This window comes from Mustela erminea, chromosome 3 (assembly GCF_009829155.1).
Source record: "Mustela erminea isolate mMusErm1 chromosome 3, mMusErm1.Pri, whole genome shotgun sequence".
In the NCBI taxonomy this organism is placed as follows: Eukaryota; Metazoa; Chordata; class Mammalia; order Carnivora; family Mustelidae; genus Mustela; species Mustela erminea.
The window spans coordinates 136,525,571-136,540,990 of record NC_045616.1 but is presented as its reverse complement, the minus strand read 5'-3'; the positions used below and the strand labels follow the sequence as shown (position 1 = coordinate 136,540,990).

Genomic DNA, 15,420 nt, shown 5'->3' with positions numbered 1-15,420 from the left:
CTGAACCTGCCACAACCCTGAACCTGAATTACTGGCACTAACTCAGCAAAAATTTCATTGAGTGAGTCAGTTAATTAATAATTGGCTTTGTAAATCATGCCCTCTGCATAGCCCCGTGATCCTCAAAGGATACAGAAGAAGCCAGATTTGCTCCCCTGAAGGGACTTTGTCTAATTGCCCCCATCTGTGCAGAAAAGAATGGGAGAACAATGCCCCAAACATGGAAGGGACACAGTATAAATAACAGATTAACATGGTCTTACTGAACAAAAGCAGTGTTTTTCCCACCTCCTTATTTTTGTTTTTGCTCTTGCTTCGCCTGGAATGCCCTGCATCTCACCCTGAAGGGTCCAAGACCTTCCCGGTATCCAAGGTCTTTTTCAGCTACGATATGAGTCATGAAGCTTCCCCTGACATTCAAGAGCAACACTGAACACTCTCAAATGGGTCCCCTTATACTCAGATCCTCCCTGACAAGGCTGAGTACCACTGCATGCACACATGTGTTTACTCAACAAATATTCATCCAGATTTTCTGTGTACGAGAAATCACACTTGACCTGGGGATAAAATAAGTAACGTATAGAATACACCATATGGAAATAAATGCTACAGGAAAAGAAAGAATTTAGGTAAATATACAGAAGTTGGGGTGGGTTGCAATGCTGTGAAGAGCTGCAAGGTAATTGCAATTCGAAGTAAAGACCACAGTGGATACCAAGCCCTAATTCCAAAGACCAGCCATTGTCGTTGGAGAGAAGAGAGCTGGAGGAGAGTAGTAAGAACAAAAGGTGAGGGAGAGAGGGCTGTGAGGTCACTGTAGGGACTTGACTTTGACTCTACCAAGAGATGAGATGAGAAGTTATTGGAACATGGCCGTCTGACTTAAAATGTATGGAGATCTCTCTGGCTGCTGTGCTGAGAGCAGACTGGAGGGGGGCAACGGAAGGAAATAAGAAGAACTAGTGATGCAGGCAGCAGTTTGTTTGTCTGTTGAATCCTACTGCTAAGTTATTTCCACCTTGAGTTGGGGACAACATGTTAGCTGCTGCATAGCAAGTGTTCTATCAATGTTTGTAAACATGGCAGAAAAGAAGAGAGGAAGAGAGAGAGAGAGGAACGGAATCCTGTTTGCAAGATAGAGAGGCGGAAAGCAGACATTCCCAGCAGAGGCAATAGTAGGCTCAAGGAGGCTGCAATGAGCTGGAAAGCCCAGGAAAGAGGAAGCATGTGCTAGAATTGTTGCTATAGTAACAGACAGCTGCCTGAGTGAGTAGCAGCCAGGCCAGCTAGCACAGGAAGCCTCTGCCTCTCCTCTGTCCCTAAACCACTCATTCACAGAAGCTAGTGCCCCACCTGGAAAGCAAGTCCCTGGAGAGCTGTTCTCCAGAGTTCTTCTAAAGCCCAGGGACACTGCACAGGAACTGCTCCATAACCACTGCACCACACAGATGGAACCAGTCTGAGAGGCAGGGGACAAAGAGCACACTTGTGACACACCACACACAGAGGCCTGTTCCTGTCTAGGGGTAAACCGTGGGAGCTTGAGCTTTTGAAATACAGAATCCACCCACCTCCCTCATTCTTGCTCACCCCTTGTTCTTACTATCCGACCTCCAATTATGCTACTCTGTTACTGTGCCCTTTCCAGCTGTGTTCTAGTTTCCTGGGCAACCTCTTCCCAGGAAGCCAGATTGAGCCTGCTCAGAAATAACACCTCCAACGGATCCACATTCACTCCCAGGACATTAAATCAAATCTCTGCTTTTGCTTTCCGCATAAACAACTGGAAATCTCCCAACAGTTCATTCTTCTTTACTCCATTTCTATGACTCATGCTGTTATATTCAATGTGGCACAAACCTTCTGTTCAAATCCATGGCTTCTTGAGTAATTCAAAAGAAGTTCAAGAGCAAAGCATTCGTAAGTATGCACTAGTCCTGATGAAGCTCTAACTAAGCTGACATTTGGAAAGTGGTTCATTCTGGCCTGCGTGGTATGGGGTTATGATGTAGGAATTCAGTAAATTGTAGGCGTGAAATTGCCACATTTTGAAGATCTTGTTAAAGCATCTTGGCAGAGCATTTGAGATGCTGGGGTTTGAAACATACACATTTTCATTCCTTCTTATGCTTTTGACACCTTGCCCATATTAGTCCCAAGGACTGACCTTCTGTTTTGTCTCTGAGAGGTGGGACTGAACTGATTGAATGAAAGCAAAGCATGGCCAGGCATCATTCTGGGGACAAATTTTGGGGGAGATCTTGAGCCTTCAAGAGGTAGCTGAGTGGGACATCGTGTTTGCTAACACCACAATCTGTCCTGCTGCTCAGATGCTAATGTGACTCGGAAAGAGTTTTTTGATTCCACTAGTAACTGCTCACTCAGAAGCACTGGCTTTTCTTCAAACTGGCAGCGCTGATTTTGTTCATACACCCACATTCAAAATTGTGATCTTTCAGAGATGTCTGTCAGAGAGAGCCTCTTCTCTCTCACCCTCTACAGTCTCACCAGGATGCTGATCTGGCACCTTGGGTTCCCATCTCAGCTTCCGCTCATTCCCTGCCCTCTCACTGAACCACTAAGTCTATTCTTTCTCAACCCTATGGAGAGAGAAAAAAAAATCAAAAATTGCAAAAGCATGCACTGATATTTATAAGGATTCTTCATTAAAATTTCAAAGGCTTAAATGGTTGCCTTTTGGCCACAATTCATTTGTCCCATAATGATTATACTGGACCTCTGAAAAGTTGGTCTCTCTCTAATTATGAAAATAGTGCAGAGGGACAAGGCTTTTTCTCTGTTTAGCTTAGTACCACCTGCTCATCTAATCCGACAAGTCATTTGCTCACCCACAGGTTCTGTCTTTATCATGTCCACGCAGCATTTATACTGCAGTCTCAGTAGAAGTCCATTCATCCTGCACCACTCAGCAAGATGTTTGACATCTTGACTTTGTTCATTTCATGATACGAAATGTTTTCTTGCCCTGGAAAACTATTGTTAGGTAGCCAGTGTGATGATCCCCAACCTTCCTAGGGGGATACAAAAATGCCAGTTTCACATTTCTGCAATGTAACATTTCAATTGTTTAAAATAGAGAAGAATTTGAATAGATAGATAGAGATATTTATACTTAATTCCAAAATCTTCACTTAATAAAGCATTCTCTCTCTCTCTCTCTCTTTCTATCTCAGATTAGATTAAATTCCCAATTTACCAAAGGATATAGAAACCCAACCTACCCAGAGCTAAAGCAGATGCAACCTGTCTTCATTATACTACTTACAGCCCCTACCAATCCCCTAAAGTGACTGGCAACTATCAGATGCTTAATTTACTGCTGTATTATAATCCTTTTTATACCAGGGACTTTTATGACTACGTGGAAAGAATTTGCATTTGCATGATTAATTAACTTGCACTTAATGCTTCTACTGAAGTGAATATTTATAGATATTGGATCCCTCCTTTTATTTAAAGCTTACATTTAGCTTTTTCTCCTTTCTTGGGATAAAGGAGAATCAATATTTGGGTGTTTTCTGACATCTGACACATCAACATTCTAAAATCGCCCATTTTTCTATGGCAAATGGTCAAATATCAATTATCTCACCAGGAAACACACTCACCTAGACATATTTATTACAGTAAATACATAAATACAAATCTGTAGAGTATTTGGAAAGTACAAAAATAAGTAAAAAAGAAATCACCTGTTCCACTACACAGAGGTAACCACTGTTAACTCTTTACTGTGTCTTACTTTTTTTCACTAATAAGCATAGATATATAAGAAAATGAGGATCCTAGTGTATTTATTATTTTCTTTTGTTTTCTTTTCGCATTTATTCTGTGAGTGTTTTCTCATGTCGCTAGGTAGTCTTCTAAACCACACTTTTCATGGCAGTATAGTATTCCATGACAGAAATATACTGTAATTTTTGTCACCATTCCACATTTTCGGGATTGCAGATTTTCTGTGTTTACTGTAAGTAATACTGAACAAACATGCATATATAAAAGTCTTTGTTCACATTTCTTTGGAGTCAATTCCTAGACCTGTAACTATAGGGTCAATAGGTAGGACTATTTTTCAGGCTTTTGATAAATATGAAATTATACCAGAAACAATGTACTGTTTCCCGTACTCATAGCGCCAGTACCTGACTTCATGGCTCTTGGACATATTTCAAGGAGCTGCCATAACAATCCCACTGGACTTTCCACATTCAGTTTGTATTCTCTCTTGCCTTCCAGTGTTTAATTGGATTTAACCTCCAGTATAAAAATAAACATTTCTGAAGCTCTTAGAATCTATCAAGCTTAAGTAATTACTTGCCATAACCTTTCCATTATAGTCAATTTCCTTTAAAGCAAATCCTTTAAAAATTGACATTCATATACAGAAGTCTGATACCAGTTCTGCTAATTCTCTCGAGTATCCATTTATGGAGGAAGCTGAGGCACCTGGCATGTATGGAGGTAAGACACACCCCACATAAGGCATCTGTAATCTACAGACAGAACTGGTCTAGAATCTTGACATGATCTCCAATGCAGCTAGCATATTCTCTTCTATACTTTGTTTGGCTAGGTTGTGGGAGACACCATCATTTCATTGCATGAAAAGTATGTTGCAACATTGGCATGTGCTAAATGTCTGCATTACTGGAAAGATCAGTTCAACCTCATATTCTCTTCATTTAATCATGCAGACCTCCTCCTTGACTGATATGAGTCCAGTTGAGGAATATCCTGAACTCGAGGGAAATTTTGTGAGTGAGGAAGGGGAACTAAGAGAAGATGGGGAGAGAAAGGAAGAAAACCCTGAGAACGTGAACACCGAAAAGATTTCCATGGAAAGACTACTCAAAGTGTTCCAAGGAGGAAAAGAAGTACAGGATCCTAACCGATTCGCCAGCCACCTACAGATTGAGAATGCTTACTCAGAGGTTGGTTAGATTCTTTCATAAAAGGGGCAACCTGTTCATAAGAAAAGCCAGCCTCAAGTTTTAACATGGTTTCATGGAAGTGCTCTCAAATGTATTATGGTATAGAAATTGTAGAAAATTCCTTTATTAAGTAAAATAAGTTTTTAACATCTGCAGGACTGTAAAGTTAACTTCATTTTTTTTCTTCTTTAAAGAACTTCGTCAAAGTATTTCAAGACCTAGGTGCCAAGAATCTGGAGCCAGTTGAAGTTGCTATTCTTTTGAAGCATCCTTTTATTGAAGATCTGATTTCAAATTATTCAGACTACAAAATCCCAGTGAGTATTAGCCCAAAGTGTCTTAATTCAGTTGATCTCAGGATCAGGACACGGTGGGACATCTCCAGTGTGGACTACAGAGACAGGAGGAAAGCTGGAGCTGGCCGTACCAGGGTCAGGAGAAGCTAAGCTGGCAACAGCATCAGCTCAGACAGGCCAGCCTGTGATACACAGAGGGCAGCAAGTTCAGGGAGAGTAGAGGTAGCTAGCAATACTATCGATGATACTGCCAGCATTATCAAACTGCCTCATGAGGCATGGGGCTACTTTGGGCCTAAGACAGAAGGCTGGAGTTGATGAGATTAAAGCTGGGTAAATGGCAGTGTTCATATTCCAGATCATTCCAGCCATCTAATGACTGGCCTATGACTGAAGGGTATGGAGAACAGAATCCCTCTTTGCCAAAAAGAACTAAAGAGACCATGATCTTCAACCAAGTGCCGACAGAGTCACTGCACTCTCATCATCAGCAAAATACGATGCAAGATGGAGAAACTGAGTACAAAACCCAGCGAGACTGGACCACCTCAGAAGGAGGGAAAGAGGAAAAGAAGAGCTGTACTCCAGAGCTCATAGTAACATGCTGTATCTGCACCCACTGTGCACATGCTGTATCTGCACCCACTGTGGCCGTGCCTGGTCTCCAACAGCAAGGGCTAAGGCAGGGAGAGGTGGACCCCCTTTCACAGTGGGGCAAGCTTACAGTGGCTAACTGGCTTCAACTCCCTTCCATACCAGTTCAGTCATATGAAACCTCCTTATCAGGCTCCGGCTAGGTGTTTATTGGACCATACAGGGTTTGCCGAGTTTAAGATAAAAGCACTTTCTCCATGCTATTTGTTATGCTCCACAAATAAGTGAAACCATATGATAATTGACTCTCTCTGCTTGACTTATTTCACTCAGCATAATCTCTTCCAGTTCTGTCCATGTTGCTACAAAAGTTGGGTATTCAGCCTTTCTGATGGAGGCATAATACTCCATAGTGTATATGGAGAAGGGAGTTGGGGGAAATTGGAATGGGAGGTGAACCATGAGAGACTATGGACTCTGAAAAACAATCTGAGGGTTTTGAAGGGGCGGGGGGGTGGGAGGTCGGGGTACCAGGTGGTGGATATTAAGGAGGGCACGGATTGCATGGAGCACTGGGTGTGGTGCAAAAACAATGAATACTATTATGCTGAAAATAAAAAAAAAAATAAAAGCACTTTCACTTTGGTCAAATGAAGGTGATCTAAAAGGCATTACTCCTGACTTCTCAGTGATAACCTTATATTCCCAGAAACGAGACTATTCCGATTTGAATATCTATAGACCTAAATTGGTTTGTTCTAAATTCCTGATCTTTTTACAAGAAATTGTATTATCTATGTTGGTAATTATTGAAATCAATTTTAACAAACTAGCAGACTCTTACCCAGGAGGCAAGTATGATTGGAGCATTCTGGAACACAGGCTCAGGAATCAGAAAGTCGTGGGACTGAATCTCAGGTATACTACTTACTAGATACCTGACTTTAACTTTCTATTTGTCCCAGCTCTCTTATCTGTTAAATGGGAATAACAGCCATTCCTGTTCCATGGACTGCTGTGGATTCCTGTTCAATGGAATTAAATGAGATCGTGCAGAAGGATGCACTTGGAAAATATTTCAGAAATGTTGGCTGTCACAGTAACTCTTCACTACTGAGCACTTATTACTGAGGCTAGTAATGTAAGTTTCCATGGGAGACAAAAATGTGTGCAAAACTCAGTTTCTCAAACAAATCCCACTTTTGTTTGCAAGAGAATTTTTATATGCAAGAATTACCAGCGAATGACATGAAGTACGCCACCCAAGCACAACATTATAGGAATTAAAAAACAGAACATTTTTTGTTCCAGAAGCTGAATCTTCAAAGGTGGCCAGGACTGTTAAAAATGGAGGGACAGGAGAGGACCTGAACGTGAATTTGCTGTTGGGGTGGAGAGAGGACAGCATCACAGGAAAAGGAGAGGCCTGTGCAAGGCCGTGAACACAGGACTGCATTGGAAGACGGGGAGCCTGTAGGGGTTCTGAGTAGGGGCATGATGTGACATCATCTTCATCCTGCAGTGTTTCTTTGTCTCTTCACAGTATCATATCATTATATCTCTACCTTTAATAGGGCTCTTTAAAAAAAGAAAAAGCTGTGTCTCTTTATATAAATAGGCCCAAATAGCTGGAAACAGGGTTAGCATTCCACAAGCATTTACTGTTTGCCTCAAAACTAGCACATTACATGTCCCTTTCCAGTTTCTTATATCGCATATTTTTACTAATAAAGATTAGCCTTCTTCCCCAACTTAGGAGGAGGAGGGTATAGGTCAGTGTGATCCTAGAATTAATGGAAACAGAAGACACCAGAACTAGACAATAAAGTGGAGAGGATGATGAGGGAAGATGGGACAGTGACCAGTTGTGGGGATCTCCCCACTTTGGCTTTCCTCCGGGCCAGCATCATTCTGTATGAGGTAGGTTCTGGAGCTATATGTTGGAATTTATCTTATACTAATTGCCAAGAATGAGTAAGAACATAAAATGATGCCGCAACTATTTCCTCCCCTAATGGGAGGAAAACTCCTTACAAAGTCAGGCGATTTGGGAACACATTTACTCTGGCCAGACTAAACATGGCTAACTTGCAGAGAAGATTCTAGTCAGCATTTTCCTAAGAAAAGAAAACAGCCAGTGGCTGACTGGCTTCAAGAGGCAGCCCCTTGAAAAGGTATTCTGACTCCTAGGGTAAGCTGGAGTCCCTGGGGCTCTTTTCATTTATGCATTTCCCTCATTTCAGAAGGAATCCGATCAACTTGCAGTACACCTCACTACTGACATTTTGGACAGTGTTGTCTCTCTGCACAGGACTGTCTCCCGCATAGCAGGATTCTGGGCCACCACCCACTCTTCCTCTGGGGCACTTGGACACACTGACTACCAACACCATCTCTGCACATCTCCCAAATCTCCCTGGCGTGCAGCATCCCTCTGGCTGGAGCCGGCGAGCATGGGGTGCTGACCTCCAGCGAGTCAGTCTCCCAGGACCAGGATCTCCTTGATGCTCTAACAGCAGAAAGAGAATTAGCCTGTCTGTCAGCAGTCGGTCTGTCCATTCACTCCTTCATGACCACAGTGTTTCTGTAGAGTCGGAGGCTTCAGGTCCCTCCCTCCTTGCCCCCACCTCGAATCCGTGAGAGGACCGGGGACTCCAGGAACGGGCATCGGAGAGTTGAGACTGTAACCTGAAAAGCCTAAGCCCTGATATGCTAAAATAAAAGAGCTTCCCTTTCCAGTAAGAAGCTCTATTCTCATTTTCACTGAGCAGAAAAAAAAAGAAAAAGAAAAAGAAAAAAGAAAGATTAAAAATAAAGGAAAGGAAAAAAAAATTTCTGAAGACTCAGTTTCTGTCAAAGCCATCCTGTCACCATTTCTCCTCCAAATATCCATGTGCAAGTAAATAGATCACATTTTAAAATGAACTTTAACCACAGTGATGTTATTTGAAGATCTTTCAAGATAAGTAGAGCAAAAGCTAGAATGTGGTTTTTCAGGTTAAAATGTTGTTTGCTGTTATAAACAGTGGGAAGTGAAGGTTGTTGCCTGATAGCTCTGTGTTTACAAGGTTTGTGTTTGGAAGCAGCAACGTTTTAAAAAATACATATATTTGAAAAAACAGTATTCGGAATGATTTTGCTATGTTTTATTTTTGCTCCTATTGGGAGGTGGCCTGGCTTTGTGGGTGAGAGAGTGGGTCCAGGGGCCACACTGATGGGGTTCACACCAACAAACTGTGTGACCTTGGGCAAGTGACCTCATGGTGCCTTGGTTCCCTCATCTGTAAAATAGTGTTACCATACCCCCCCTAGGGCTCGTGCATGGATTAGATGACTTAGTACAAATAAGTGCTTAGCTCAGTGCTTGACAGGTAGAAAGCACCTGGTAATAAATGTTAGACATTATGATTATTATTACTCTTATTACTAGTACCGATTTGCTGGTAGTTGCAGTGTCCAGAGCTATATGAAATTATATGTGGAGGAATAAATAACCTGGCACTCCTGAATTCAGTGTCTGCTCTTCTAAAAGAAAGAGAAGGCTTTCATTGTGCAGTGCCATAATGACAAAGAGTCCAGATTGGTGTCCCAGATATCTCGACATGGCCACTACTCATGGGGAAGATTCAGATTCAGATTGTGTTGGAATTCACAGTCATTCATTTAAAGTCATTTATTTAACTTCTATTTTCATAGCTCTAATACAAAGAAGTCACTTCTAGTAAGGTTCCTAAATTATTAAGGAAATGCTTTGGTTAAATAAATGTGACAAGATCAATGAGGGTACTGTAACTGGGTTGTTAGTAAAATCAATTAATTTCCCATGACGAGTATACTTACAAATGTAAGTGAACAAATGATTTTCTATACCAACCTAATAATGTTGACTCAATGTAAATTATTTTTAGCAAAGCTTTAAATCAGGCATCCTTTCCCATCCTTGAAATTAAGGTTTCCATTCAATCAGAGATAATAATAAATCTTTTAGTATTAAAATCCAAATACCACAGGACGATTTCTTATAAGCAAATGAGTTGGGACCCAATTAATTACATGAGGACAAAATACAAATTATTAAGGATGAGTTGAAGGATTGTTCACCCCACTGTACCTTCAGGGTATCTGACTTTAAAATAGTCTCCAACCTTCTCCTTTATCTTCATAACAAACTATGATGGCTGCTTCAGCGGTTTGTGTTTGCAAAGCACACATTTCAAACATTTCCAGACTCTCATGGCTTTTCTCCATTAACTGCTACTGAAAATTATGGCCTCTGACCTCAATGGCAAACTTACCCAGGGCTGACTTAAACATCTGGAGCTTATGGTTTTGTCCATGCTGCAGAGTATCAGATGATCCCAGGTCAGCTCACTCCTTCATTTCCAAGAGATCATTCCATAGTCAGCATTAGTTGTCCTAAGTACACTCACTATTCAAAGGAGACGTGTTATTAACAACTATGGCAGGTAGGACCAGAAAGGTCAGTGGTGAGCAGCTATTCTTTTTCACTTAGTTCATTCAGGTTTGACCTCTGGCTGCAGGACATCTGTATTTTCAAAGAACAAGATCTCATAAGAAAATGATTCACTATGATTCTTGGTAGTGACTGATAATAAGCAGTGTGTGTCACTCGGCAAGGGTCAGCTCAGATAGTGAACTAACTTATGTCTTCTTGAGCAAAGTGACCTCAGTCAGATTGAAACCTTTGGAACTCAGCTCTGAAGAAAAGAAACTTACATTATTAAAACATTTCCCTAAATTTGTTGCGGGGGGTAGAAATTGCATATATATAATTCTACATTTTCCATGTGTGTTTGCACCCCTTCTACAATTTGCTGATGTTTTAAATTTATGTTTTCAGTGTCTGTGACGTAAAATGTAAAATGCTGGTATTTTAAATGGATGAAAAACAGATCTTCTATTCTTAATATTGTTTTTTTAAAAAATGGAGAAATGAGACAATCTCCCCTCCAAATAATCTGCTAGTCTAAAATTCTCAAATCTGTAGACATGACTGACTTGATTAGAATTTTTCTTTAATACAATATGAATACAGTTGTTCATTCATTATTAGAGAAGTAACACTTTGGCTTGTTCATTATGTGCCAAACTCTGTGTAACTGCTTCTTACAAATGTTATTTAATTTAATAAGACAATTCTATTCATTATTAGATTAGAAAACAGAGGCTCCAAGATCTTTGATATCTTTCCAAGGGTATAGCCAGTAAGTTGCTGGGTGACATTTTAACTAAATAGGGCACTATTTTCTTAAAGAAAAAAAAAATAAAAACAATTTACTGTTTCACCACTCCCATATATTAGGTGATCATTAATCCTAAATCACTTATTAATATTTGTTACTTCTCTTTGTTTCTCTTCCCTTAGGATATTAAAACAATTCTCCAAAGGAGTGAGCATGTACAAGGAAGTGATGGAGAGAGATCTCCTTCGAGACTTATAGAGGAAAAGAAATGAAGACAACAGTGTGATTTTTATGATTTGACAATGTATCGTCCAAACATCAATGTAAACAAGGTGTTAGTCATATATGTTGTCATTGAAAGTATAGAAATGACCCCTACCAGATTATGAGCAGCGATGAAAAGGGGGCCTTCCTTAACTCAGAGAATATTCTATAATAAACCTTAATTACAGAGCAAAAACCCAAAGAAAGAAGGAATGCATTTTTAAGTGATTTTGAAAATAGACAGCATTGGACAATATGTTCAAAAATAAACACACACATAAGTCATGAAAATTCCCTATGAGACGTGGGGAAACAATAGGCAAATATAGTGAAATTGCCCCCAAACTCCACATCAGGGAACTACTGAGAAGTACATTTTGTCATTGTTGCTCCATGCGCAGTAGAATGTCACACCCGCCAAACGAAAAGAAGGCTGCATCATCCCCTGCTGGTACAGCCGCTTCCTATCATCTATTCCTAATTCTTTCCTAGTAGAATACAGTATTTCCATATAGATGGATCTATTTGCACAATTACATCTTTTTATTTATATAGATTAGTGACTCAAATTCAGGGATACTTTTTTCAAGAGAATGTTTTATTTTTAAGTGAGTGATAATGCATTCTCAGTGGTGGGTCTTCTGTGAAACTCCTGCTTGGTCTCCATCCTCTCCCTGGCTGCTCCTTCTGAGGCTTTCTTGTGGTTGGATTCTCCTCTCTTTTACTCAATCTCCAAATGTTGGAGGGCTTCCGAACTCAACCTCCTTTTGCATGTGTAGTCAGTCCCTGGATGACTCATCCATTTCCATTTCTTTGTGGGTACTAATAGAGGCCAACACTGAAATTTCTATTCCCATATCCCCTGGAATCCAAACTTCACTCACACTATTCATTTGATCATCATACTGATGGCTTATAATCATCACAAACTCAACCTGTCCAAGCCAAGAGGGGGAACCTTTTATGACACAAGTGAGGTCATGTCACCCCTCTGCTCCAACCCTCTATCAGCATCCCATCTCATGCAGCATCCAACCCAAGTCCTCGCCGTGAGCTTACTCCTTGCTACCTCTCCCATCTCATCTCCTGCTGTTTTGCCCCTTGCCCACCCTACTTATGACAAATCCACCTTGTTGAACCTAGAACATACCTGCACATTTCTGTCTCAGGTCCTTCGCAGGTACTTTTTTCTCTGCCTGGAATGATTTCCCCCCAAATATCTGTATGACTTGTCCCCTCACTTCCTTTAAGGAGCCTGTTTATATACTTTGTCAGGAAGGTCTTCCCTTAACGCATAACAAAACAGAAATAACCCACAGCCCAACACAACACAATTTTTTTTCCTATTGTATTTATCAACATCTGACAAACTAAATGTTTACTCTTTTGTTTGCCTGTTGTTCCAATAGGTTGTAAGATCCATGTAGTCAGAGATTCTTTTGTATTTTCTTTATTACTCTGCTCCAGAACCTAAGACTAAAATCAAAACCAGCTTTAGATTCTATTGATACTTTTGTGCAAAATGTGTGGAAATATCACTTTAGATTGATCACTAAAATAACAAGCAATCCAAAGACAATTTCTATCGTTAATAACAATTATTTTTCTTTCTGGGGAGTGACACATTTCCTTAATTTGCCTCTTGTGGGCTCCATTGTCAGAACCCTTGTCTTCAAAATGATGGAGGATGGTGACCTAGAGGCATAGAGATGGAGAAGAAATTTTGCCAGAGATTTCAAAATCCAACTTAGCTGATTTGCATGCAATTCTAGTTATTACGAGATAATTCTAGTTATTCCAGAGAAGGGAGGAAGGGAATATCTGAAAATTGAGTTCAAATAATTAAAATATCATGATGAGGACACAGGCAATAAACTAATCCACATTTCACCAAAAACTGAACAAGACAAGGCAACATTACTTTGTAATAGAAAAAAATTAAAAGCAGAGCTAATGGTATCCCTTGCTCTCATAATATTCTTGCACAACATTGTTAAATAAGGACATTGCAGAATCTCTCTCCTGAGGCCCATTGACTCATCTAAGCAGTAGGAAAGCAACCACCACATGAAAGGTCTTGCTGGTGGGTATTTGCTACCATGTCACAATTTCTTAATCATCATCAGGACTAAGCAGATGTTGTGACTAGGCATTACCCAGAGCTGTAGAAGGAGCTCTCCCACACAGGTCCTGGGGCAGGCAAAGTGTGGAACTTCACACTGAAACTAAAGGCTGCATGGGATTCTCCCAGACAAAGGAATAATGTGCTAGAACTCATCTACTTGAGGGCCTTTCAAGTCTTATAACTTTAGGAAATGCCTAACCATCTTCTAATTGTTCTGATACTGCTTTTGCACTAAATATTGCTATGTCCTCCAGCTATTACCTTTATGAGATAGAATTCTCTTATCTTGGTGGCTCTCTTCTGGATATCACTGTGGTCTTTACAGGATTGTTCATAATATTTTGGGGGAAAAAGTCAACAAATTGGACTACGTGCAAGGACAAGTGAGTCCAGACCCAGTAGAGGGACACAAAAGATTCATAACACAAATTATTTATTATCTCCCTTCCTCAATGGACTGTTAGCTACAAGAACTGCTACCCCTGTCTATCTTACTGATCTCTGTGATACAAAACATTCACAAAGACATTCAAAAAGGGATATAAGATCCAGGCCAACTGTAGTTACGGTTGAAACAGTGTTGGAAGAGAATTGAATTAAATTCTGTTCAATAAGAGAAAGAAGACCCAATAATAAAGTTAAGAGACTAATAATAGCTGCTAGTTTTGAAGGTTTACAATGAGGCAGGCACTCCACAGAGAGCTTTATAAACATCATCTCTGTTAGTGCTCACAACATTGTGAGGTAGGTACTCTTAGGATTGCCATTTACATAGAATGAAAATTACATTCAGAGAGATGATTAACTTGCCCCAAGTCACACAGCTGGTAAATAATAGACTAGGCACTCAATATTAACACCAAAAGCCAACATCTTACGTGGTTTGCTCAACTTACGTACAAATAACCGATCGCACAAACACAGGATGGAGGAAGTATGGCTTAGCTGTGTTTAAAAATAAAAACAAAGGGTTTTGTTCAAAGCAATTTGACTAATTAGTTGTGTGATGTAGCCCCTAAGGAACTGAATGTCCTCAGAGCATTAGTGTTTGTAAGGGAGTTGCTGATTTTCCTCTGATCTGCCGCGGTCAGGCCTCAGCTGCAATTCTGTGTGCCATTCATGGTCATGCACTTTAATATATGCAGAGCCTATATATGCAGAGGAAATGATTTTTTTTTTTATTCAGAAGTGAGGAAATTCGAACACCTTAGCCTTGGGCTTGAGTAGAGAAGCTTCCAACTCAAGGAACAGAGGAGTACTCTCTGCGGTCCCCAGGGATAGGCAACACTAGTGAATGTTGCAACATGGCAGATGGTAGCGGCTGCTATAGCTCCTGTTGCTAGAAGAATTCTGACAGAGGCGGAGGACCAGGTGGCAGAAGAGTTGGTTGCCATGACAGGAGTACAGAACTTTGCCCCTTGTCCTGCTCCTACTGCAATTCTCTCTCTATTGAATCATCCTCTCAGCTCTGCTACCTCAACTTCCATCGCCTCAAAGGGCCTTTTCAGCTTGGTCTTCGTTATGTATGGATCCCGCCTTTATTTGGAGCGCTTTGACTACGTTTATCCCACTGTTTGAGCACCCCCTATTTCCTTGCACTAGAAGCCCTATCCATAGAGTCCAATGCTATACTGGAGCCACTAAGCTGTTCTCCTCCCTCAGCCGGCTGCAGGCTCCTTAAGGGAGGATTACAGTGGGAATAGATGGGATATGGACATTGGATGTGGCATTTGGCAGGATGCCCCACGCATCTCTGAGGTTCTTTGAGAAGAACTCCATCTTCTTACTTCTGATTCTCCACCCAGGCCCCAACCCTCCTCCCCTCTAAATGTCAGCACCTGCTGTTCTCCTGGTCTTTGACACTCAGAAGTTGGGCTGAGTCCTTGCCTCCCAGTGTCTCTCCCCCTTCACACTGGAGTCTTATTGCTCCATATAAATAACTCTCACACCTGTCCTCCCCTTTCAGTTCCCACAGTCCCCAG

At 40.9% G+C, this 15,420-nt stretch overlaps 1 protein-coding gene across 3 annotated transcripts in view; it reads left to right on the top strand.

Moving 5' to 3' along the window:
• The window catches only part of SPEF2 (sperm flagellar 2), a 170,274-nt gene extending 158,478 nt beyond the window's left edge, over positions 1–11,796 (top strand). For all 3 annotated transcript variants that reach the window (XM_032337619.1, XM_032337618.1, XM_032337617.1), the window contains 3 exons: positions 4,719–4,955; positions 5,150–5,272; positions 11,232–11,796. In XM_032337619.1, coding sequence (XP_032193510.1) covers positions 4,719–4,955; positions 5,150–5,272; positions 11,232–11,321 — 450 coding nt within the window. In that variant the 3' untranslated portion in view covers positions 11,322–11,796. The remainder of the gene's footprint in view (positions 1–4,718; positions 4,956–5,149; positions 5,273–11,231) is intronic.
• Positions 11,797–15,420: the final 3,624 nt, after the last annotated feature.